The following is a 25,471-nucleotide window of genomic DNA, read 5'->3' as shown; positions in this document are numbered from 1 at the left end:
TAATCCCTACCTTCCACTCCAGATTTGAATGTTGAATGTTGAAGCCCTAAATTTCAATGTCATGGCATTTGGAGTCGTGACCTTTGTGTATTAGTTTTAGATTAAACCATTAATCTAAATGATGAAATTAGTGTCTTACAAAATGAAACATCAAAGAGCATGCTCTCTCTCTCTCTCCCTCTCTCTCCCTCTCCCCCCCTCCCTCTCCCCCTCTCCCTCTCTCTCCTCCACCTCCTCAACTCCCTCCCTCCCTCCCTCCCTCTCTCTCTCTCTCTTTCTCTCTCTCTCTCTCTCTCCCTCTCCCTCTCTCCTCTCTCTCTCTCTCTTTGAATTTTGGGCCACAATTAGCAGAACTCAGGGGTTAGTTACTCCTGGCTATGCATTCAGAAATCACTCCTGTTGGGGCTGGAGTCGTGGCACAGTGGCTTGCACATGGCTGACCTAGGACTAGGACAGACTGCAGTTTGATCCCCTGGTGTCCCATATGGTTTCCCCAAGCCAGGAGTGATTCCTGAGAACATAGCCAGGAGTAACCTATGAGTGTCACCAGTCTGGCCCCCCAAAGAAAGAAAAAAAGAAATAACTCCTGTTAGGCTGGGGGGACCATATAGGATACCAGGAAACTTGGCCTCATGGAAGGCAAATGCCCTAGCCTCCCTGTCTCTCTGTCTCTGTCTCTGTCTCTCTCTGTCTCTGTCTCTCTCTCTCTCCTATCTCTCTCTCCCTCTCTTTCCTTTCTCTCCCTCTCTCTTCTTTCTCTCTCTCCTTTCTCTCTCTTTCTCCTTTCTCTTTCTCTCTCTCTCTCAAGGCAGAAAAAATAAGTTCCTGCTGTTTAATTTAATCAGTGTCTAGCTTAAGCCTTCGATCATTGGGCTAGTCATTCTCAATTGGCATAAAAGAAGTGTTTCCGAATGTCTGTATTTAATTTCTGCATGCATATTTAGATGTCTTGCTTCTTCCTAGTACACAAAATAGTTCTGTTGTATTACTGTTTCTCTTGTCTGATCCATATAACTTGGAATTTAAAATGTTAAAAAAAATTGGTTTATTTATCTGTGTATCATATGCAATTCTTAAATTTCCCATAAATTAAATACTATAAAATGTGTATGCTATATGCCTAATAATGGTTGAAATTTTCTCTTTTTTAATCTAAATGGAGAATTTCTCTTTTCTGGTGTATAAGACGACTTTTGAAACAAAAAAAGTCAACTGAAAATCAGGGGTCATTTTATACGCTGAGTATATCCCGAAAAATGTTTCAATATGCTGCTAAACAAAAATTGTCTGAATATTGCCACAAAACAAATTTTCCAACTCGATCCTGCACCAATCACTGCAAGGCTGCTCGGACAGCCTTTCTAACTCAGCCAATCTAAGCAGGGTTTTTATGATGCAAATTAGACAATGTTCTGTACCCAAATCTACACTGTAAAAAGCCTGCTCAGATTGGCCAGAGTCAGAGAGGAAGTCTATTACAGTATAACCCTTGAACCTTTGCTTGTTGTGACTGGCTCACTGTGGTACATACAGTTGCAGCACAGGAACTGTTCTGTCTTATACAGCAAACATAGGCCTAAACCTATGTTTTAACTGTAAAATTAGGGGGTCATCTTATACGCCCAGTTGTCTTATACATTGGCAAATACGGTAGTTAGCATGTCCTGGTAGATGAAATTTATCTCTTAATTATTAAGCAACTAACATGTGTCTTCATTTTGTCATACCAGGAACTCATAATAAATATATATTCATGCTATTTAAAAAAGTTACTTTTTGTTTTAACTGTCTCTTTTGTGACCTCCATTGAGTAACCTCTCCTTGTTATATGCAAAAGAATAACTTAGAAAATTATTTTTATTTTAATTTTAATCCAGGTAATAAGAAATTCACTTTTGGTGTTGGAATGATAGCACAGCAGATAGGACATTTGCCGTGTATGTGGCCAACATAGATTAGATCTCCAGCATTCCATCTGGTCCCTGAGCACCACCAGGAGTGACATTTCTTTTTTTTTTTTTTAACTAAATTCTTTATTGAAACACCGTGATAACAAACATAACTGTAGTTGGGTTTCAATCATAACAAGAACCCCCCTTCACCTGTGCAACCTTCCCATCACCAATGCCCCTATCTATTTCCTCCCCCACCTCCTGCTTATATTCGAGACAGGCTTTCTACATCCCAGGAGAGACATTTCTGAGTGCAAAGCTAAGAGTGAATCCTGAGTACTGCCAGGTGGCCCAAGGACAAACAAACAAAATCACTTAATTATAAAATTTAAATCAAATTTTAACACTTTTTATCCTAAGTCTCGAAAAATTAAAGTTATTTATATGTTTGCACCCAAATATTTTGTTGATTTGGATTATGATAAAATATATTAATATTATAGTTAATATTAATCATATAATAGGAGAAGTAAATGACATTTATTGCAGTTAATCTCAGAGTTCCACTAGAGTCTGGAGTAAGGTTTCTTTTCAAGGTATTACAAATAAAGATTTAACACCTACCTAGCATTACTTAGCTGAATAACATGTCAATGTAATTTCAAATCCTGATTTTATGTCTATTCTAATCATGGTCATATTTATATTTTTTGTGTTACTATTATTTTAAACAAGGGAACTAACTCTCTTTGAGGTCGTTGACAACTTTATCCAGAATCAAAAGCTATGTTGTAAAAAGCCAGGCATTGCAATCTCATTTGTTATGAATCTATAAAAACTCTTAACAAGAAGCAATGTCACACTAGGGTAAGATTAACCAATGAACTTAAATGGTGGAAAAAATAAAGGTTAGTTGAACATCAGACTAGTCACATTCTGCATTCACCTAGAAGAAGTGTAGATTTCAGGTCATTGCCAGATAATCTTTCAAAAGAAACTACCAAAATTAAAGATACAAAATGAGGAAATGAAGAAGTAAAAATAAAAATGTATAATCACACAAAGCCTCTAAATACAGTTTTTTTCACTTACCTCAATGTAGGTAATTCTAAGATATTGATGTATATATATTATTTCTGATTCTGTTCATTCTGTTTAAATGAGTAATACAAAGTGGTCAGATGCATAATTTAATTATAGTATGTGGATGCCACTACAGAAGATGACCAGAAATTTGAGGTTACTCAATCAGACTGAAGTTGGGGTTTTTAACTATAAGCAGCTCCTGTTCCCCAAATTATATCTGTTAATTTTCTAAAGTTTACCCATAGTTTAGTACAAAAAGACACAGAGTTCTTACTTTTAAAATGGCTGATTACAAGCATCAGACTGTGTGGTGAGACCAAGCAACTGATTCCTATATAGAGTCCACGGACATTTCCCAAGTTTGTATTGCTCTTATTGAAATGAAACAATGAAATTCAAAGCTAGAGCTCACACTAAAATTTCACTTTAGTAAATATTTAAAATTGTCCATAGAACTAGAAGTCTTTGTCTTTCTAGAGAAAAATAAATCTTTATGCTAATTTTTTTCATAATTAATCTTTGCAGGCAAGCTTTGAACTGATTCTGGTTCTCATGCATTTGATTTCTAATATCTTGAAATTTGGCTTCTCTGAGTCACTGAATTCATTTGCAATTATATGCTTCTGAAAAATGTGAAGAATAAACAGTTTAGCAAGAAATGAATAGCTAATGCAATTGTTCCAGAATTATAAAAATGCCTTTACCTTCATTCTTCATTGATAGCAAGCAAAAATGTTCAACCTTGAAATGATTAGAACATTACAAGAAAGTTTGTACGTGGGGCCAGAGTGGTGGAACAAGCAGTAGGGCATTTGCCTTGCATGCAGCCAACCTAGGATGGACGTAGTTCAACCCCCTGCCCCCACCCTGGCATCCCATATGGTTCCCCAAACCAGGAGTGATTTCTGAGCTCGTGGCCAGGAGTAACCCTTGAGAATCACCGAATGAGGTTCAAAAAAGCAAAAAAAAAAAAAAAAAAAAAAAAAAAAAAAAGTTTGGACGTAAATCTGAGTCACATTATATCAGAGATGTTGTCTATGAAGAACCAGTTGTAATAAATATACCTTACCGAAAAGTAGAAAGGTTATAGGAAAAAGAAAAGAAAAGAACAGAAATAAACCAGTGAGAAAGGTTTCTGACTTTCCTCATGTATATTTTAAATCTGTGGGTCACCAAACTCCTTAGGTTGAGAAGACTGCAAAGAGTTGATCTCTAGGTCCATGTCTAAGCAATGCCATATAAGTGAAAGGCTAATAAAAAAAAATTTATGAATTTTGAATTCATATTTTGAATTCATATGATATTCATATGAATTCATCATGAATTAATGAATATAACACTTGAAACACTTTTGAATTCATATGATATTCATATGATATTCATATGAATTCATTATGAATTAATGAATATAACACTTGAAATTGTATGTGTTTTAATGAACATGTTAGTAGACTAACATCCCAAAGATACGATGAGAGAAAGAACCCAATTCTCATTCAATGTGGATAATAAATGTTATAAAATAATAAAGATGATTTTCACTTCTAGTCAGTTCCTAAGCACATTTTGATTTGTTTCTTATTCAGCATTACTCTGTTCTTACTAACATATTTACTGTGCAGTATTTTTTACTCCCTCCCTCCCATCCATACTGTGTAGTATTATAAATATAAAGCAAGTTGTCGAATTGTTATTGTCAAAGACTATGTATGGCAGTTAATATAAAGAGTTAAATTATGCAGGGCCGAGAGATAGCACGGAGGCAGGGCATTTGCCTTGCATGCAGAAAGATGGTGGTTCAAATCCCGGCATCCCATATGGTCCCCCGAGTCTACCAGGAGCAATTTCTGAGCGTAGAGCCAGAAGTAGCCCCTGAGTGCTGCCAGGTGTGATTCAAAAACAAACAAACAAAAAAAATTATGCTACACTGGCCAAAACAAAGTAATATTTTTCAAAATTCATGATATTCTTTATGCATGATAAAATAGTCTAAACAGAAGTTTGTTCAAAATTGTGCTTCTGAAGGGCTGGAGAGATAGCACAGTGGTAGGGCTTTTGCCTAGCAAGTGGCCGACCCAGGACCAGTGGTGGTTCAAATCCCGGCATCTCATATGGTCCCCATGCCTGCCAGGAGTGATTTCTGAGCAGAGAGCCAGGAGTAACGCCTGGGTGCTGCCAGGTATGGCCCAAAAACAAACAAAAAAACCAATTGTGCTTCTGCTTATTCAATTCTTTTAGTACTTTCCAAAAAATGCAGCCATTTACTTACTTTCTTTCTTTTTTTTCATTGTCCACAGCTAGTGTTATTGGGCTCAGGATTGGTGTTACAAATCAGTGAGACACTGGCCAAGCAGGGGCAGGTGGCCATTGAGTGGTCACTTGCCCTCTATAGCCAGGGCACCCAGGAGTCCTGGAGCTGAGGGTGTATCAGCCATTTTATTAAAATGAATAAAATTAGAAGTATGTGCATTTTTTATAGAAAAGTATATTATGCTAACAAATTTGATTGTCTTAAAAAAGGTTAAATAATTATTATGGGCCCAGAGAGATAGCACAGCGGTGTTTGCCTTGCAAACAGCCGATCCAGGACCAAAGGCGGTTGGTTTGAATCCCGGTGTCCCATATGGTCCCCCATGCCTGCCAGGAGCTATTTCTGAGCAGACAGACAGGAGTAACCCCTGAGCATCGCCGGTGTGGCCCAAAAACAAAAATAAAATAAAAAATTATTTACTATGCAGACAGACTTTATCTTGATTTTAAGATAGCAAATTAGAAAAATATGGACAGAGTTAAAGGTTACTCAAGCAGGTTGAAGCTGGAAATTTCACTACAGCAATCCCTATTCCCCAAATTATAACTGTTACTGTTATAAAACATACATGGTTTAGTACAAAGGACACATAACTCATATATAAAATGGATGCTTACAAGCATCAGAAAGGCTTGCCCACCCACTTCATCTGATGTATTTGTGTTCAGAGTAATCTGCCACTCGGTACCACTGGATTCTTATATGTGAAGATCTGAAACTTTGAGCTGGAATGTTTGTTTTGCATTTTCCTACACATAATCACAGGTTTGGGTATTAATAAAAGGGTTGGTGTATTGAACAATTGTAATGTTCATGATTTAGAATGAGTCATGGAATTGAATAAAAGCATGATGTATGCAAATGTAACATAATTTCAACCTATATTGCTTTGAATAGAAGACAATGTCAGCACACACATAGAGTTAAATATACAAAGCTATTTAAATTGATCTTGCAGACAGGAAAATATTTATATTTCTCAATATTTCAAGGATGATATTTGCTATGTTTTCCCCTACACTGGCTACAGAAGAATTATTATCATTCTCAGATCAAGATGGCGCCTGTAATCTTTATTTGGCAAAGTCCCATTGAACTGAATTTCAGAGTGGAGGAAGCTTGAAATGGAGGAGCTCTGAGGATGTCCACGTGGGTGGGCAAGCATATGTTGTTGCTAAGTAGAGGATGTGGTACACCAGAATTTCTTCATAAATGTGAGGTCTTTATAAATGTAATCACTTGGGGGGCTATTTTAAATAGAAAGAAAATGACACATGTCCCCAACCAGGCTTGTAACTATTAGGAGAGGATTGCTACTTTCCTCAAACATTGGGTTACTGTGAATTTTCCAAAATTGTCAAGAGTTCCATATTTAAACATTCTTTTTCCTTTCCATATGACACAGATGCAAGGCAAAAAAAAACTATAATTGGCTTTCTAGGAGATGAAAGTTACTTTTACTATGCTGACTCCTACCTGACAGTGGAAGATATATTCAGGTGTGGTTTTCTTAAACTTCATGTTCCAAACCAAGGCCACTCCGTCTGGTTCATGGGGAGCATCTTCATTGTTGTTGTAGGAAGCAACCATCAGCTCAGGGTACTGAATGGAAGAGATAACAAGGATGGATTATGCTAGCATGATAACAAAGAAACATCTTTATCCCAAAAAAATAACCTGCTATATTTTATACTTTAATGGTACTTTCTATTTAACTTGTGACATATTTAATACCAATTCAGAACTCAAACTAGTGCAATGTGGTTTTTTTTTTTTTTTGTTTTTTTTTTTTTGGGTTTTTGGGCCACACTCAGCGATGTTCAGGGGTTACTCCTGGCTGTCTGCTCAGAAATAGCTCCTTTGAACCAACCACCTTTGGTCCTGGATCGGACTGCTTGCTAGGCAACGCCGCTGTGCTAGCTCTTCCGGGCCCGCAATGTGGTTCTCTGCCTACATTTGTTTTCCTGTGTACATACTACCAAACCTGAAATAACCACTAAATACTACCAAATTGAAAATAACTAACCAAAATACCTAACCTGCACTTAACATTAGCTGAAACTCTATGGTGTCATTTGATAAAGGCCCTTTTTCTCCTAATGACTTTCACTCAATATTTATTCTTGATTTTCTTTCTGACTATTTATTGATATTCTAAGGAGGGGTCTGGGGTTTTCTTAAATTTTTATCTGTTTACACACTCTGCCTGTATGATCTCATAGTTTTAGCAATTACTTGATATATAATAGCAATATTATTTGATATATTACAGTTGTTTCATATCTATATTGTTTGGCTTGAACTCAGGTCTTTTCATAGTTAGAAAATTCAGTATCTGACTATTTACTGAGCATTTCTTATGTTAGAACATGGAAAAATCAGATGATATTCACTGAAAAATTAAATAAAAATTCTTACTCATAAAAATTTATTGTTCTTGTGGTGTTCATTTAGTTCCATCTATTATTACTGACTTAGCTGCCCAGGCCAGATATTCCACATTCATTTCACTTTATAATTCTTTCTCACATACATAGTTAATGTTGTTTTCTTACTTATTCAATATCTTTCAAATACATTTTTTTTCTCTTCCATAACTCATGGCAGAGCCTCCTAATTTTGTAAATTAGATTATTAGCTCCCTGCTTCAGTCTCATCTTCACCTATTTCTCACTCCTCATCCTTTTCACTATTATTTTCCAAAGCATACATCTATCTAAGCCATTATCTTGCTTAACATACTCTAGTAGCCTCTTAATTACTTTCAGGGAAATCTCTAGGTTATAAAGAGATTCCTATGGACCTGTTCATGTTCTACTCTCAATCTCACAATTTAGTTCTGAAATCCCAAATCCTATAAGTCCGGCCTTGCATAGCTGGGTGTATAGTTTATATGTATAGCACTCTAGATCTATGAGTCTAACCACTCACTTTAATTTATTTTTGTTGGAATGCTTCTGTGTTGCTTACATGTTAACATCAATTTAAACTAAAAGGCAAGCATTAGGACTTCTGAAATCCAAGTTATCCTTTGTGGTCTCTTATTTTTGGCTTGAACCTTATATGTGTGTCCCATTTAGAGTGCTTGTCAATTTGTATTATTAAAATATTCACAACTATGTCTCTTACAATATTAAAATCTTCAAGTGTAAAGATTGGCTTTTCTTGACTCTAAATCATAACATCTAGCTCTTTGTTAACTTTTGCAAAAAACCTGTTGAATTGTGAATGTTCTACTACTGTAATAAAATAATTAGTGCTCAATGAAATAACTCTGTATATAAAATTTTTCAAATCTTGGACTCTCATAACCACCCCAAGGTTTGAACAAAGAGGATCAAGGCATATCTGAACACACCCATCACTACTGATCAAATTAAAATGATAATCAAATGTCCTTCCAGAAACCAAAACTCCAGGCCTAGAATGGATTTAATGATGAATTCTTTCAAACCTTTTAAGAGAACCTACCACTAATCTTTTTTGGGCTCTTCTAGAAAACTGAAGAAATAAATAGTTTCTACAAGATAACATCACCCTGATACCAAAATCAGAAAGAGATGAAACAAAAAAGAGAACTAAAGAACAATATCCCAGATGAATATAGATACAAAGATCCTCAACAAAATTCTAGCAAACAGGATCCAATGTTTTATCACAAAGGTCATACATCACGACCATGTAGGCTTCATTCAAGGAATGCAAGGATGGTTTTAGTGCATGCAGGTCAATCAATGTAATATGCCATATTAACAAAAGGAAAAGTAAAATCCATATAACTATAACAGTAGATGAAGAGAAAGCATTTGTTAGATACATACAATCATATCTGAAAATAATTTCTCAAGACAATTGGAATGGAAGGTACTTTTCTCAATATAGATAGGATATTTGCTACAAAAACCCATTGCAAATATTATATTAAATGGAGAAAATTTGAAAACCTTTCCTGAAAAATATGGTCTAAGACAAGACTGTCTATTTTGCCACTACTATTCAATATAGTACTGGAAGTAGTGGCCTTAGCAATCAGGCAAGAAAAAGATATCAAGGGCATCCAGATAGGAAAGGAAGAAGTCAAGCACTCACTGTTTGCAGATAACATGATACTATATTTAGAAAATTCTAAAGACTCTACAAAAATGTTTATAGAAACAATAGATTCATATAGCAAACTGGCAGGCTACAAAACTAGCATGCAAAAATCAATGACCTTTTTATACACAAAAAACGATAGAGAAGAAATGAATATTAAAAATTCCATTTACAATAGTACCACAGAAACTCAAAAACTTTGGAGTGAATTTAACTAGAGAGGTGAAGACCTATACAAAGAAAAGTAAAAACAACTACTTCAAGAATAAAGAAGGACAGAAGGAAATGGAGACACATACCCTGTTTGTAGATTAGGAAGATTAACATAACTAAAATGGCAAAACTTTCCAAAGCATTGTATAGATTAAATGCAATCCCTCTAAGGATACCCATGATGTTCTTCAAAGAAATGGATCAAAAAATACTGAAATTCATTTGTAATTGTAATTACATTTGTAATTTGTAATTGCTCACAATTAGCTAAAGCAACCCATAGGAAAAAGATGATGAGAGGCATCACTTTCTCCAACTTTCAATTGTACTACAAAGCAATAATCATTAAAACAGCATGGTACTGGAATACGACCCTCAGATCAATGGAATATACACGATTATTCAGAGCCTGACCCCCAGATATACAATCTATTAATCTTTGACAAAGGGACAAAAATTGCACAAAAACAATGGTAGTGAGAGAGAGAGAAATAGAATGCCTGTTCTAAAGACAGGGAGTTGTGGAGAAGAAAAATGGGGAATATTGTTGGCGGGAAAGTTATACTGGTGAAGGGTGGTGAGCATTCAATGACTGAAACCCAATTATGAACATTTTTAAAATAAATAAATTATAAAAATAAAATAAAGAAATCATAAAAAGAAAAATATTTCAAACAGGGCCACCATTCAGAGGTATAAATGCAAAAGAAAACAACAAATAAAATAAGAATTTGAATTGTCTATTCATTGGCCTTGAATTCTATGCTTTGTTATCAAACAGAGACAGAATTTTGTGAAAGCTGTTTATAAGTTAGAATACTTTTTTTTAAAAATATCTTTATTTAAGCACTGTAATTACAAAATTGTTTATAGTTGGGTTTCAGTTATAAAAAGAACACCCCTCCTTCACCAGTGCAACCTTCTACCACCAATGCCTCTCATCACCCTCCACCCCTACCATCTGTCTGTATTCAAGATAGGCAATCTATTTCTCTCACCCACTACCATTGTCACGATAGTTGTTAGGGTAGTTATTTCTCCAACTGAACTCACCACTCTTTGTGGTAAACTTTATATGGTGGCCAGTCCTTCCAATCCTCATCTGTATTGTCTCTAGATATGATTACAATAATGTCTTTTATTTTTCTTAAACCCCATAGATGAGAGACTATTCTGTGTCTATCTATCTCGCTCTATGACTTATTTCACTCAGCAAAGTAGTTTCCATGTTGATCCATGTATAGGAAAATTTCATGATTTCTTTCTTTCTTTTAGAGAGAGTAGAGAAAAGAAAGAGAAAACAGAAAAAGGGGGGAGCTTAAGGGAGAGAGAAGAGAAGGAGAGAAAGAGAGAGTCAGAGGGAAGGAGGGTAGCAAGAGGAAGGGAGAGAGAGGGGAGAGAAAGAAGGGGAGAAGAAGAGAGAGGAGAGGAGAGAGAAAGAGATACCGTGAATTTTATGATTTCATTTTTACTGACAGCTGCATAGTATTCCACTGTGTATATTTACAACAGTTTCTTTAGCCACTCATCTGTTGTTGAGAATCTTGGGTTGTTTCCAGATTCTGGCTATTGTGAATAGCGCTGCAATGAATATTGGTATGCAGAAGTCATTTTTGTATTGTGTTTTTGTGCTTCTGCATCTCAAAGGAAATAGTGACTTGGATACAAAAGCCACCCATAGAATGGAATACTTCACATGAAAATTTCATTCCTATTTGGGATTTTCATAAGGCAGTCCCATTAAAAATAGTAACAAGATTAAATCAGAACATATCATTCTTTACTCATAATTTAATTTTTCCTTTTTCAATATGCTACTCATCAATGTAAAGAGAGATTATTTCCCCAGGTTTAAATGGTTTTACCAAAAATAATTTAACCTAAATGTTCTATATAGTTTAATTCCTTGATTTCACTTTTTTTAAGCTCCCTAATCTTAAGAACACTACAGAGAGTTACAGTTTACTGGTTGGGGCAGAGGAAGTATAAGCCTACTTTGATAACATATGTATGTGGCCACCAGGGGAAGTAATCATTCTTTATTAGAAAACACTCCTCAGCAGATGAATCAAAGGCCCTTTGATTCAAAGCCCATTCAAAAAAACTAACATTCAGATAAACACATAAGTCTCCTTACTGTCCATCTGAAATTTAACTATGTCATATGTGAAAAGGCAGCTTTATAAACATCAATACGACTACCAAAGTGGCCCATGAACAGCCAGATGTGTGTAGAATAATATTCTAAAGATTCCCATCTGTGTCTCATCATTCTCACTTGTCATTTTTTTCTTTAAAGGGACATTTTAAATTATTTGATTTTTTAAAATCTTTGTAAAATAAAATACTTTTCTGTAAAATACCAGTGAAATGCCTATTGTAAAAATTCTATAGAAGGGATTATGAGGCCTAAAGATACTGATTTTACTCATATGCAGTTTTTGTGATTTTGAAATCTCATGTAGAATGTCTTTTTCATTGTTTATTTGAACATGTTTGTTAAATGGCTATATTTTCTTATTATCCAATAAAATAAATGTCTAGACAACTGTTTAAACCTTCTGACTAAAATTATGATATTAAAGTGAATATGAAACTTATAAAGTGTATGATTCTGTGATTACTCAGAGGGCTGGATAATGTAATAGTAACCAAAATGGCCAGATTTTCTTCTCTCATCTCTATTGTTTGCCCTTAACAAAATTAAATTCTGACATTTATTGAAAGGAAGTAAATGACATATTTTCAGTACCATTTTGTGCTAGAAACTTAGTTGCATGATATGTTGATTTCAATACATTTGAAATAGTGTAATATGAGCAATTATTTTCTGATTTTCAAAGACTAAGAAATCAAATGCCCCTAAGAAAATTAATTTGTTATGTTGATAAACTAAGAATCTTGCTGGAAGTTTGAATTCAAAAGTTATACTTCCTTCCAGTTTCCTGAGGCATGTACCTCACATAGAGAAAATATAAAACAATGATCTACATGAAACGTGGAACAAGACTGCTAAAATCAGCATAATTTGCATTAGGAACTCAGTTTAATAGATCAAAATAAGGCACTTTTACAACTGGAAAATGAGATGTGAGTTGGGCCAGATGAGGAGGTTGAGGAGAGATGAAAAAATATAGCTATGGGTACAGAAGCCTTTTAATTATTTTCCTGGGTAACGGCAATTTTTTTTTTTTTTTTTTTGGTTTTTGGGCCTCACCCGGTGACGCTCAGGGGTTACTCCTGGCTGTGTGCTCAGAAGTCGCTCCTGGCTTGGGGGACCATATGGGATGCCGGGGGATCGAACCGCGGTCCGTCCAAGGCTAGCGCAGGCAAGGCAGGCACCTTACCTCTAGCGCCACCGCCCGGCTATTTTTTAACCTTTAAAATTACCTTAGTACTCAGGTAACTAACTCTTTTAGGTAACTAACATTTTAGGGAAAATAATATGTTGTGGTATTTTGATACTTTACTCAATTGGGCAATCCAATCACTTCCATACTTAGAATACTTCAACTTGGTATTTTTTAAACCAAGTCACAGAACCTGTAGGGAGGCCAATGAACCAGGTTATGGTAGCATCTTATTGGGGAGGTTCCTCTAGCTGCCACATTCTGCTCTGAGTTATAGTTCTTTCTCTTTCCAATGGGTTTTCTTAGTTACCTGGTAATTCTCCAATAAATTACTCATTTGTATGAGTTAGTCAAAGATAAAATTTCCTTAAAAACATTGGAGAAGAATTTGATCTTGGGAATTAGATTACAGCATTTGACTAGGACAATTAAAGAGTGGAGTTAAAATGAAGTAAGGACTATAAATGACTTAGGGTATCCTAACAGAAGTCACTGAATCACAGCACAGGATACTGATGTATTTTTTAAAATAATATCTTTATTTAAGCACCTTGATTACAGACATGATTGTAATTGGGTTTCAATCATATAAAGAAGACCCCCTTCACCAGTGCAACATTCCCATCACCAATGTCCCCCATATCCCTCCCCCCACCTATAATCAAGACAGGCATTCTACTTCTCTCACTCATTAACAATGTTATGATAGTTGTCAGTATAGTAATTTCTCAAACCACACTCACCACACTTTGTGGTGAGCTTCAGATCACGAGTTGTCCTTCCAGCCCTCATCTCTATTGTCTCTGGGCATTATTACAACAATGTATCTTATTTTTCTTAAAACACATAGATGAGTGAGATTATTATGTGTCTATTTCTCTCCCTTTGACTTATTTCACTCAGCATTTATAGGAAAATTTCATGACTTTATCTCTTCTGATGGATGCATAATACTCCATAGTGTATATGTACCACAGTTTCTTTAATCATTTATCTGGGCATCTTGGTTGTTTTTAGAGTCTGGCTATTGTAAAAGGCACTGCAATAAATATAAGTGTGAGAAAGGCATTTTTGTATTGTATTTTTGTGTTCCTAAGGTATATCCCTCGGAGTGGTATTACTGGATCATATGGGAGTTCAATTTCCAGTTTTTTGAAGAATCTCCATATTGTTTTCCAGAAAGGCTGGACTAGATGGCATTTATACCAGCAGTATACTGGTATCTACTCCAGAACTGGTTGTTCTTGTTCTTTGTGATGTGTGCCAGTTTCTGTGGTGTGAGATAGAACCTCATTGTTGTTTTGATTTGCATCTCACTGATGATTAGTGATGTGGAGCATTTTTTTTCATGTGCTTTATGCCATTTGTATTTCTTCTTTGAGAAATTGTTCATTTCTTCTCCCCATCTTTTGATTGGAGTAGATTTTTTTCTTGTTAAGTTCTGTCAGTAACTTGCATATCTTAGATACTACCCCCTATCTTATGGGTATTGGGTGAATAGTTTCTCCCATTCTGTAGGTGGCTTTTGTATACTTGGCACTAATTCCTTTGAGGTGCAAGAGCTTGTCAACTTAATATAGTTCCATCACTTTATAGCTGCTTCCACTTGTTTGGAGAGTGCTGTTTCCTCCTTGAAGATGCCTTTAGTCTCAATGTTATGGAGTGTTTTATCTACATGTTGTTCTAAATACCTTACAGTTTCAGGTCTGATATCAAGGTCTTTCATGCAATGGATTTGACTATTGTGCATGGTGTTGTATGGAGGTCTAAATTCATTTTGCAAGTGGCTGATTAGTGGTGCCATACCATTTTCTGAAGATGCTTTCATTGCTCCATTTTGCATTTATTGCTCCTTTATCAAAAATTAATTGATTCTATGTATGGGGAACACATGCTAATAATTTTAAAGTTTGCTCTGGAAGAAGAAAACATTACATTAGAAGTAGTAGGAGTCAACTAGTTATTGCATTCCTACTACTATATATGAGAAAACTTACATCTGAGATTGGGGGTCACCTGCCTCTTTCAAGACCTGCTCCACACACCTCCTGTTAGGGGAAGTTTGCTTGGACTCTCTCCTGCCTGGACACTCCTGTGGCAAGAAAATCAGGGTACTGAGTCCATTTTTGAAAAACCTTACATCGCTGATCGCAAACAACAGCCTCTCAAGCCACTGCGGCCTGAACCTATAGATGCAGGTTTAGGGGCAAACCTTGCCCAAAAGCATCTATGAAAGCCATGTAATTGGTGGTGAGCTGGAACCTCCCCAAAATGTCAGAGCCAGCATAGCCAAGCTTCTCCACTTTGCTCCACTGCAATGCATATCTCCTAGTCAAAGAACTCTAGCTCAACATGCAGAAAACATCAAACTACAAACACAACAATGAAAAAACAATGCAGGCCAACACCATGCATAGAGAATGAAGATAGCAGCTTTGATGACTGAAAAAGTGCCAACCACCTATTTAGTCTCTCAGATAAGAAGTTTAGAGAAGAAATATAGAGGTAGTACATAAAACTCAAAGAAAGTATAGATCATGGGGCCGGAGTGGTGGCACAGTGGTAGGGTATTTGCCTTGCATGAAGCTGATATAGGACAAACTATGATTCGATACCATTGTATCCCGTATGATTCCCCTAGTCAGGAGCGATTTCTGAGCTCGTAGCCAGATGTAACTCCTTGAGCATCACTGGGTGTGCCCCCCTCAAAAAAAAAAAAAAAGAAAGTATAGATTGAGCTGAACAGATCACAATTAAAAATTAAGATGACATAAAATAAAATTCAGACAAAAAAAATCAAAACTAAAAGACATGACTGGAAAACTCAGTATACAAAACGAAAACCTCACTGAATAGCATCTCCAGCAGACTAACAGCAGCTGAGGACAGAATCAGCGATCTGGAAGAAGAGATGCATAACAACTCTACACAACAGAAGAGACTGGAAATGTGCCTTTAAAAAAAACCATCAGACAATGAAAAATCCTCAAAGAATGTGAACAGATAAAATAGAAGTCCTTGATAAGTTCAACAGAAACAACATAAAAGTCACTGGAGTCATAGAAACTCAGGAAGAAAATTCCCAGGAAGAATCAGCAGTCAAGGACATCTTTTCAATCAAATGCCCAGAGCTAAAGAGTGCATGCAACCAAATCCAGCATGTCCAGCTAAATGGGATCTGAAAAAAAGCACCCTAAGACACATCATAGTAATAATGATGAATCCCAAAGATAAGGATAGAATACTGAAAGCAGTAAGATCAAAAAGGGAAACTGTATTTAAAGTAGCATCCTTAAATATTTACAACAAAGAGCAGACCCCAGATACCAGGATTTCACCATTCCTCTTGCAACTGGTAACTGCGGGGACTCTGAGCAGGGGAGCTGGCAGATAGGACCCCTGTACTGACCCAAGTGCAGGGAAATGGGACCACCCAAGCCAGACCAGGCTTTCACAGCAAGGGCGGGAAGCTGGGTCTCAGAGGGTGTGAGGGAAGGGCAGCGAGATCCTTCTTAATGCATAAAACCTGGGCTAGGCTGGCGACTGGCTCAACAGACCCCAGATACCAGTATTTCACCATTCTTCTTGCAACTGGTAACTGCGGGGTCTCTAAGCAGGGGAGCTGGCAGACAGGACCCTTGTACTGAACCCGAGTGCAGGGAGAAGGGACCCGCCCCCAAGCCAAGCAGGGCTAAGCAGCTGGGTCTCCAAGGGTGTGGGGGAATGGAAACCAGCCCCTTCCATTGTCATAAACTGGGCTGTACAGGTGACCTCCTTGCAGGTGGGGGTCCTTTCTCATTAGTCATCATTTCCAAAAACATGCAGGCGCTAGTTCGCCTGTGTGACAACTGTACTTTGTTAACAATGATTCCGCAATGCTCTAATTTTAGATTGTTCCTAGGAAAGTTAACGGAATGCCCAAGACCCAGAGGATAATACTTGAAGAGACCTTTAAAGTCATGTAGGCATGAGTTTGTATACAGTGATCTCTCTGATTGCCAAACCTAAACTGTAAACAATCCATGTCTATAGTATATATAGCCCCCTTATATATTACCCTTCCCCCACTTTAGAAACCCTTCTATCCTCTCATCCCCCAATCTTGATCTGTTATTCCTCCTTATTTAACATTCTTTACCCTCAGTTCTTAACTCATTAGTCATTGAGACCGATCTCCTGCCCCAATAAACCACTACCCAGTTCCCAAAACAAAACAACACCCTCTCAGTCCACATCTTGTGCCCCAGCAAGAAATTACAACCAACACACCTACTGACTCATGCTATATGGACCTTCTCAACCCCCTCAAAATGTGGATTGTTACATGGTACCAGATTTAGCTTCAGGAAAAAACCCAGCTCAAGGACACTACCTGATACCTTAATGCTGCAAATTATGTCTCAAACTCAACAAGACCATGGTTCATAATGAAAAAGTGCCTTAGATTTCACCCCCCACAAGAGTATCTCATAAGACTTAATAGGGATGCCTATATTGCCTTTATATGTTTAATATCTCTATAATAATGCATCTTAGGGTATTTATTCCCAAACATAAAGGCAGAACCCTCCATCACATTTTTCTTTAATTTTTTTAATTTAGATTTATATATCTCTTCTATTATATATGTACATATATATTTTTTCTTTAACTTCACCTGTTTTGGTTCTGCTTGGTACAAAAACCGAGAAAAAGTCTTGTCTGGGATAAAAGCTCAGGTGAAAACCAGTGCACAGAGATTGTGTAATTTGTCATTCTTACCCTCAAATGCACCAGCAATATATATAATATGACACCATATGCTTTTGTATAGGCACAGTAAAAAAGGGGAATCCTCATGCACAGAAACAAGATCTTAACTTCTAGGGATAAAATCTCATACTTTTTATAATACAGAGGCGTCTCCCACCCTGAACATGTGTCATGTGAATACAACTTAGTCTCCATGAGATAGGACAGTGTTTGTCCAATCCTGAACCCCAGATCCCAAATTTAGAATTGATATAGTCCCCTGCATCTACACCAGGAACCAAATTCCACAGGGAAATTCCTAACACCACTTTGGCACCAACTTGCACCAGTTCTGATATGACAATCCAACAACAAGGAAATGACAACAGCTTGATCTAAGGTCAGGTTGTCCTATCACATACCCTAACAGTAATATAAAATCAGAAGACATGTCATCCTTTGATCTGTCCAAAAACCAAGAGCACTAACTATAGAATACTGACTTTCACAACCATGACTGGGCAGAACTTATCCTGGGACCAATAAGAAAAACCCTACCCTAGGCTTTAGCCTAGGACTTGTACAAAAATTAAGATCTCTAATTACAGAGGTCTGACTTTGACAATGGAGACTGAGCAGAACTTATAGACCCATAATGAAGACTCTATCCTAGGCTTCAGCCTACGATTTGAGCAAAACCCAAGACCATTTATTACAGAAGACTGATTACAACAATGATGGAACAGAATTTCTAGAACCATAAAGACTCTATCCTAGATACTCTCCTATGACCTGGGTAAATACCAAGATCTCTAGCTACAGAGGCCTGATTTTATCATCCACAATTGAGCTGAAAGTTTCCTGGAATCATAAAATAAGATCTTGGGGTGTGGTAATGAGCATGTATGGAGCTAGTAGTTGTTCCCATGACAGTATGTGTCAAGGGTGGAGAAACCCTGAATCACTTAGGCCAAGGGAATTCCCTTTCTTACTTCCCCAATACTTACTGTGCCTATGCAAAATAAATGGGGGGGGGGGCACAAAACCTTACCACACCAGCACTCCTTTTGTTTTTTGTTTGTTTTTTTAACTTTTTCTCTTTTTTCTTCTCTTTTTCCCACTCTTGTGGTTATTATTTGGTGATTTTTATTTTTGCTGCTGGGTACTTTTTTTTGATAGGTACTGTCTCTTTTTTTGTTTGTTTTTTGATATGTTTTTCTTTTTTTTTTGTTTTGTTTTTTATTTTGTTTTTGTCTTCTTCCAGCAGAACCACACAACTTGAATCACCTTGTTCTGCCTCATAAATAAGGGGGAAAATAAAAATGAATGGTACCAGGACCAAACAGCTGTATGAACATTGAGTGGAATTAAAAAATTATCAGACTTAAACATCAAATCCAAAGTCAATGACAACAGAATAGATACCCTATCTATACCAAGCTATACACAGAGGGGAACAGTTACAGTTGCATTCCAGGGGGCAAATGAGGGAGATATGGGACACACTCTGGGAAAAGGAAGTGAAGGAGGAAAACCCTAGTGGTGGGAATAGCCCTGATTCATTGTCACTATGTACCTTCAATATTACTGTGAAAGATTTGTTATTCATTGTTTGGTCACAATAAAAATTATTATTTAAAAAAATTTACAACAGAGATATCACAAGAAACTCTCTAGGCCAGAAGGCATTGTGATAAACTCAATGAAATAAATGTGTTGCCTAGAGTACTGTACCATGACAGACTCACTTTCAGGTTTGAAGGAAGTATTCATAGCTAGATGGATAAACAACATCTCAGAATCTTTACAGACTAAAAACCAACCTTAAGAAAAAAAAAAAACAGAAATGTCCATTTTAAAAAAAGACAGACCAAAAGACACACAAAACTCCTACATAAAGATGACAGTAAATCCCATAAGAATTATCTCTCAACTTCAATGGACTATATATACCAGTTAAGAGACACAGAGTGGCAAAATGATCAACAAGCTGAATTCAACTTTCTGCTCCCTACAAGAAACTCATCTGAATAGACAGAATAAATGCAGACTCAAAATCAAAGGTTGGAAGGCAATTACCCAAGCAACCTACTCCCATAAAAAAGCTTGAGTGGCCATATGAATATCTTATAAGGGACAAAGATGGACATTTTGTAATAATCAAGGGGTATGTATAACAGGAAGACATCATACTATTAAACATATATGTACCTAATGAGAGGCCAGCAAAATATTTAATTTTATAATATTTAATAATATTAATATTTATAATATTTAAAATATTTTATACTATTGTGGACAAATCTAAAATAAGACATCAATAGCAACACAATAATAATAATGGGAGATCTCAAAACAACCCTGTCACCCCTTGATAGGTCAATCAGGCAGTATTTTCAAGTATGTGTGTGTGTGTGTGTGTGTGTGTGTGTGTGTGTATGTATGTGTGTGTGTGTGTATATACCATATTTTCTGGCGTATAAGACAAACCCCTACTTTTCATGTTAAAATATAGGGTTTGGGTTATATTTGCCATATAAGACTACCTCTCTTTTAATGCACACCAAATGGAAACTAAAAAAATGTAAGATTTGATTTCAATATGGAAATTTTAATTCAAATGCTTGTCATGCACTTAGCTGGAAAATTGTCACTTATAAACATAAGGCTATTTGTCATCAAACATGTAAACATAAAATAGTGATCTACATTGAGAGCATGGAGATGGGGCTCCTCCATGACAGCTGGATGGGTGAAGTGATTAATAGGAACAGCTAAAAGGAGACATAAAAGCAGAACAGATGGATGCGGCAGTAAGGAGGGTGGATTTCTTGTCCCTGAAGCTGGAGTAAGTTTCAGCATGGCATATCCCAGTGTATAAGACAACTCCCGATTTTTTTTTTTTTTGGCTTTTGGTTTTTGGGCCACACCCGGTAATGCTCAGGGGTTACTCCTGGCTGTGAGTTCAGAAGTCACTCCTGGCTTGGGTGACCATATGGGATGCTGGGGGATCAAACCGCGATCCATCCTAGGCTAGCGCTGGCAAGGTAGACACCTTACTTCTAGCGCCATCGCACAGGCCCCGACTCCCGACTTATAAGAGGTTTTTCATGGGTTAAAAGTCATCTTATATGCTGGAATATATATATATATAAAACTCCATCACCAGAAAACTGGATACATATTCTTCTCTAATGCACATGGTTCATTCTCCAGGACAGAACACATGCTGGCCCATAAAACATACCTCATAAAATCAAGAGGATAGAAAATGTACAGACTAACATCTCATATAACAGTGAACTAAAATTAAAAGTGAACTACAAAGGGACACAGAAGAAATAACTTTAAAACCTAGAAATTAAACAGCTTACAACTGAACAACCAGTGGGTCAAAGATGAAATTAGAGAGAAAATCAAAGATTCCTGTAAAAAAAAGAAAACTACAGACAAATTTCCCTGATATAAACATAGATTCAAAGATCCTCAACAAAATCCTGGCAAATAGAATCAAACTCCTTATCAAAAAGATCATATACCATGACCAAGTAGGTTTCATTCCAGGAATTCAAAAATGATTTAACATATACAAATCAATGAATATATTACAACATATCAACAAAAGAAATAATAAAAACCATATGATCATATCAATAGATGTGGGGAAAGTATTCAATAAGGTCCAAAACCCATTCATGATAAAAACTCTCAACAAGTTTGGAACTGAAGAAAATTTCCTCAATATAGTCAAGGCCATCTACCACAAGATAATGGCAAATATTGACAATTGGGATAAACCAAAAGACTTTCCGCTAAAATCTGGTACACTCTTTTAACAGCTACTAACATAGTACTGTAAACATTTACCATAGCAATTAGGCAAGAAAAATAAATCAAGGTCATCTAGATAGTAAAGGAAGTCAAGATCTCACTGTTTACAGATGATATGATACTATATTTAGAAAACCCTAAAGACTCTAATAAAAACCTTCTAGAAACAATAGATTCATATAGAAAACCGGCAGGCTATAAAATTAACATGCAAAAATCAATGGCCTACTTATACACAGAAAATGATAACAAAGAAATGGACATAAAAAAAACAATCCTTCACATTTGTGTCACACAAATGCAACTACCTTGGAGTCAACTTTACTAAAGTTATTTTTTTACTTTACAAAGAAAACTAAAACACACTGCTTCAAGAAATGAAAGAGAATACAAGGAAATGAAGACACATAACCTGTTCATGGATTGGGAAAATTAACATCATTATACTGGCTATACTCCCCAAAGCATTGTATAAATTTAATACAAGGATACCCATGACATTTGTCAACAAAACCAAACACTCTTGAAATTCATTTGGAATAATAAACATCTACGAATAGCTAGAGCAACCCTAAGAAAAGAGAAAATGTGAGGCATCACTTTCCTCAACTTTAAATTTACTAAAAAGCAAGTCATTAAAACAGCATGGTATTAAAATAAAGACTGACCCTCAGATCAGTGAAATAGAGTTGAGTATTCAGAGAATGTTCCTCAGACATGCAATCAATTAATCTTTGACAAAGTGGCATGAAACGCAAAATGAAGCAAGGAAATCCTCTTCTACAAGTGGTGCTGAAAAAACTGGTCACCTACATGCAAGAAAGAGAACTCGGACTTCCATCTAACATCATGCACAAAGGTCAAATCCAATTGGATTAAAGACCTTTATATTAGACCCAGAAACATAAAGTATATAGAAGAACACTTAGGTAAAACACTCCAAGACATTGAAACTAAAGGCATCTTCAAGAAGGGAACAGCATTGACCAGACAAGTGGAAGCAAAGACAACAAGTGGGACTAGAATACAAAGGCCACCCACATAATGGGAGAAACTGTTCACTTAATACCCATCAGATAAGGGGCTAATATCTAAGATATACAAGTTCTTGTCAGAAGTTAACAAGAAAAAAATCTAACTCCATCAAAAAATGGTGAGAAGAAATAAATACACAGTTCCTCAGGAAGAACTACAAATGGCTAAAAGGCGTATAAAAATATGCTCCACATCATTAATTATCAGGGAGCTACAAATCACAACAAAAATGAAATATAAACTCACTCAACAGAGAATGGCACACATCACAAAGAACAAGAACGAACAGTGTTGGTGTACATATGGGAAGAAAGGAACTCTCATTCACTGCTGGTGTTTTCCAGCCTTTATGGAAAACAATATGGAGATTCCTCAAAAAACTGGAAATTGAGCTCCCGTATGATCCAGCTTCTAGGGATATATTACTTCTAGGGATATACCTTAAGAACAACAACAACAAAAAAAGCACACAACAAAAATGCCTTCTGCACAGCTATATTCAATACAGCTTTTTTTTTTCAAGTATCAAATATCTATTAAGAGTTCCAACAATAACGCTAAGCACCACAAAAAACAGAACAAAACAAACAAACAAACAAACAAAAAATGCCGTGGTCTTGAGATAGGCATCATGGCAGAGCCCATGAAGAGGGAAGAGAAGGGGCCAGAGAGATCACATGGAGGCAAGGCATCTGCCTTTCATGCAGGAGGTCATCGGCTCGAATCTCTGTGCCCCACATGGTCCCTCGTGCCCGCCAGGAGCAATCTCTGAGCCCAGAGCCAGGCATAATCCCTGAGCACTGCCAGGTGCCACCCAGAAATCTGTTCTCCCTATGCTGTTATTTCTGGTGTTGCTGTTTTCTTTGTGGTATAATGCGGTCAAGAGTTTGCGTTGTTCCTTTTTTTCATGTATTTTGGGCGCTGCACTCGAGAATATGTTGGCTATTACAGTGTTTAGAGTTTCTACCCTATTAAACCCTATTATTTGATTGTTGAGTGTTAGTTGTGTATAAGATGTTTGATCTGGGTGCTTCAGAATAGTGCTATCATTCTGTGTTTATCTTTGGTCTTCTGACTTACTTCGTTTAACATAACATGTTCTAGATCCATCCATGTTGCTGCAAAGTCTGTGATTGTATCATTTCTGACTGCCATGTAATATTCCATTGTGTATAGATACCACATCTTAATGATCCATTCATCTGTTGTTGGACATCGAGGTTGGTTCCAAGACCTGGCTATTATACTGAGTGCTGCTATAAATAGTGGGGTGCACACGTATTTTGGAATGAATGTCCTTCCAAGTTGGGGGTATATACCTAGGAGAGCAATTGCTGGGTCAAATGGCAACTCAATTCTGAGTTCTTTGAGCACTCTCCAGACTGTTCTCCATAGGTGTTGGACTAGGGGGCATTCCCACCAGCAGTGGATGAGAGTTCCTTTCATACCGCATCCCCGCCATTATTTTTTATGTGAGCCAACCTTACTGGTGTAAGGTGGTATCTCATTGTTGTCTTGATTTGGATCTCTCTGATGATGAGTGAAGGTGAGCATGTTTTCATGTGTTTGTTGGCCATCCTTCTGTCTTCCTCAGAGAAGTGTCTATTCATTTCCTCTCCCCATTTTTTTTATGGATTTATTTTGTTTTGGGGGGCTCAGCTTTCTGAGTGCTTTGTATGTTCTAGATATCAGCCCTTTATCTGATATGTCGAGTGAAAACATTTTTTCCCATTCTGTTAACTGTCTTCTTGCATTAAGTAAGGTTTCTTTCGCCATGCAGAAGCTTTTTAGTTTGATGTAGTCCCATTTGTTTATGTTTGATGCTAAAGTTCTTGCCATTGGTGCTCCATTCTCGAAGACCTTTTTGATATATAGGTCTTCAAGTGTTCTACCTATTTTGTTCTCGATAAACTTTATAGATTCGGGTCTGATTTCAAGGTCTTTGATCCATTTTGAGTTGACTTTTGTATAAGGAGTGAGGTATGGGTCAATTTTCACTTTCGTACATGTGGTTTTCCAGTTGTACCAACACCATTTGTTGAAGAATCTTTCTTTGTTCCATTTCAAGTTCCTGCCTCTTTTATCAAATATTAGTTGGCTGTATATCTGGGGGTTTATGTCTGGGAATTCTGTCCCATTGGTCTGAGGTCCTGTCTCTGTTCCAGTACCATGCTGTTTTGATTACTATGGCTTTATAGTATAGTTTCAAGTTAGGTAAGGAGATGCCACCCAGCTTCTTGTTTTTCAGTATTTGTTTGGCTATCCTGGGTCTTTTGTGGTTCCAGATAAATTTTGTGATGGATTGTTCTATTTCTTTAAAGAATGGTGTTTGAATACAGCTTTTTACAATATCCAGAATCTGTTACCAACCCAGATGCCCAACAACAAATGAGTAGGTAAAGAAACTGTGGTATTTATACACAGTGGAATAGTATGCAGCCATCAGGATACATAAATTCATGAAATTTTTCTATACTTGAATGGACATGAAAACTATTATGCTGAGTAAAATATGTCAGAGGAAGATAAACACAGAATAGTCTCTTCTTTGGGATTTAAGAAAAATAAAATACGTTATTTTAATAATACCCAGAAACAATAGAGATGAGGGCTGGAAGGACCAGCTCATGGTATTAAGCTTACCAAGGATTGGTGAGTTCAGTTAGAGAAATAACTACACTGACAACTATCATGACAATGGTAACGAGTGAAATAGAATTCCTGTCTTAAATACAGGCAGGTGTGAGGGTGGGGCATTGGTGGTGGGAATGTTGTACTGATGGGCTGTTCGTTTTAATAACTGAAACCTAACTACAAAAATGTTTGTAATCATGGTCCTTAAATAAATATATTAATTAAAAAACAAAACATTCATTGTGTACTTTATATAATATACGAAGCTTAAAATTCTGAGGTACTTTAAATAC

The 25,471-nt window shown here is 36.5% G+C and overlaps 1 protein-coding gene across 1 annotated transcript in view; it reads right to left on the bottom strand.

Moving 5' to 3' along the window:
• DYNC1I1 (dynein cytoplasmic 1 intermediate chain 1) overlaps positions 1 to 25,471 on the bottom strand; it is a 377,776-nt gene that overhangs the window by 119,124 nt on the left and 233,181 nt on the right. Inside the window, 1 exon segment of the mRNA XM_049785233.1 lies at positions 6,766 to 6,891. Within this exon segment, the coding sequence (XP_049641190.1) occupies positions 6,766 to 6,891 (126 nt within the window).

Source organism: Suncus etruscus, chromosome 1 (genome assembly GCF_024139225.1).
Source record: "Suncus etruscus isolate mSunEtr1 chromosome 1, mSunEtr1.pri.cur, whole genome shotgun sequence".
Lineage (NCBI taxonomy): Eukaryota > Metazoa > Chordata > Mammalia > Eulipotyphla > Soricidae > Suncus > Suncus etruscus.
This window is presented reverse-complemented; position numbering and strand designations above follow the sequence as displayed.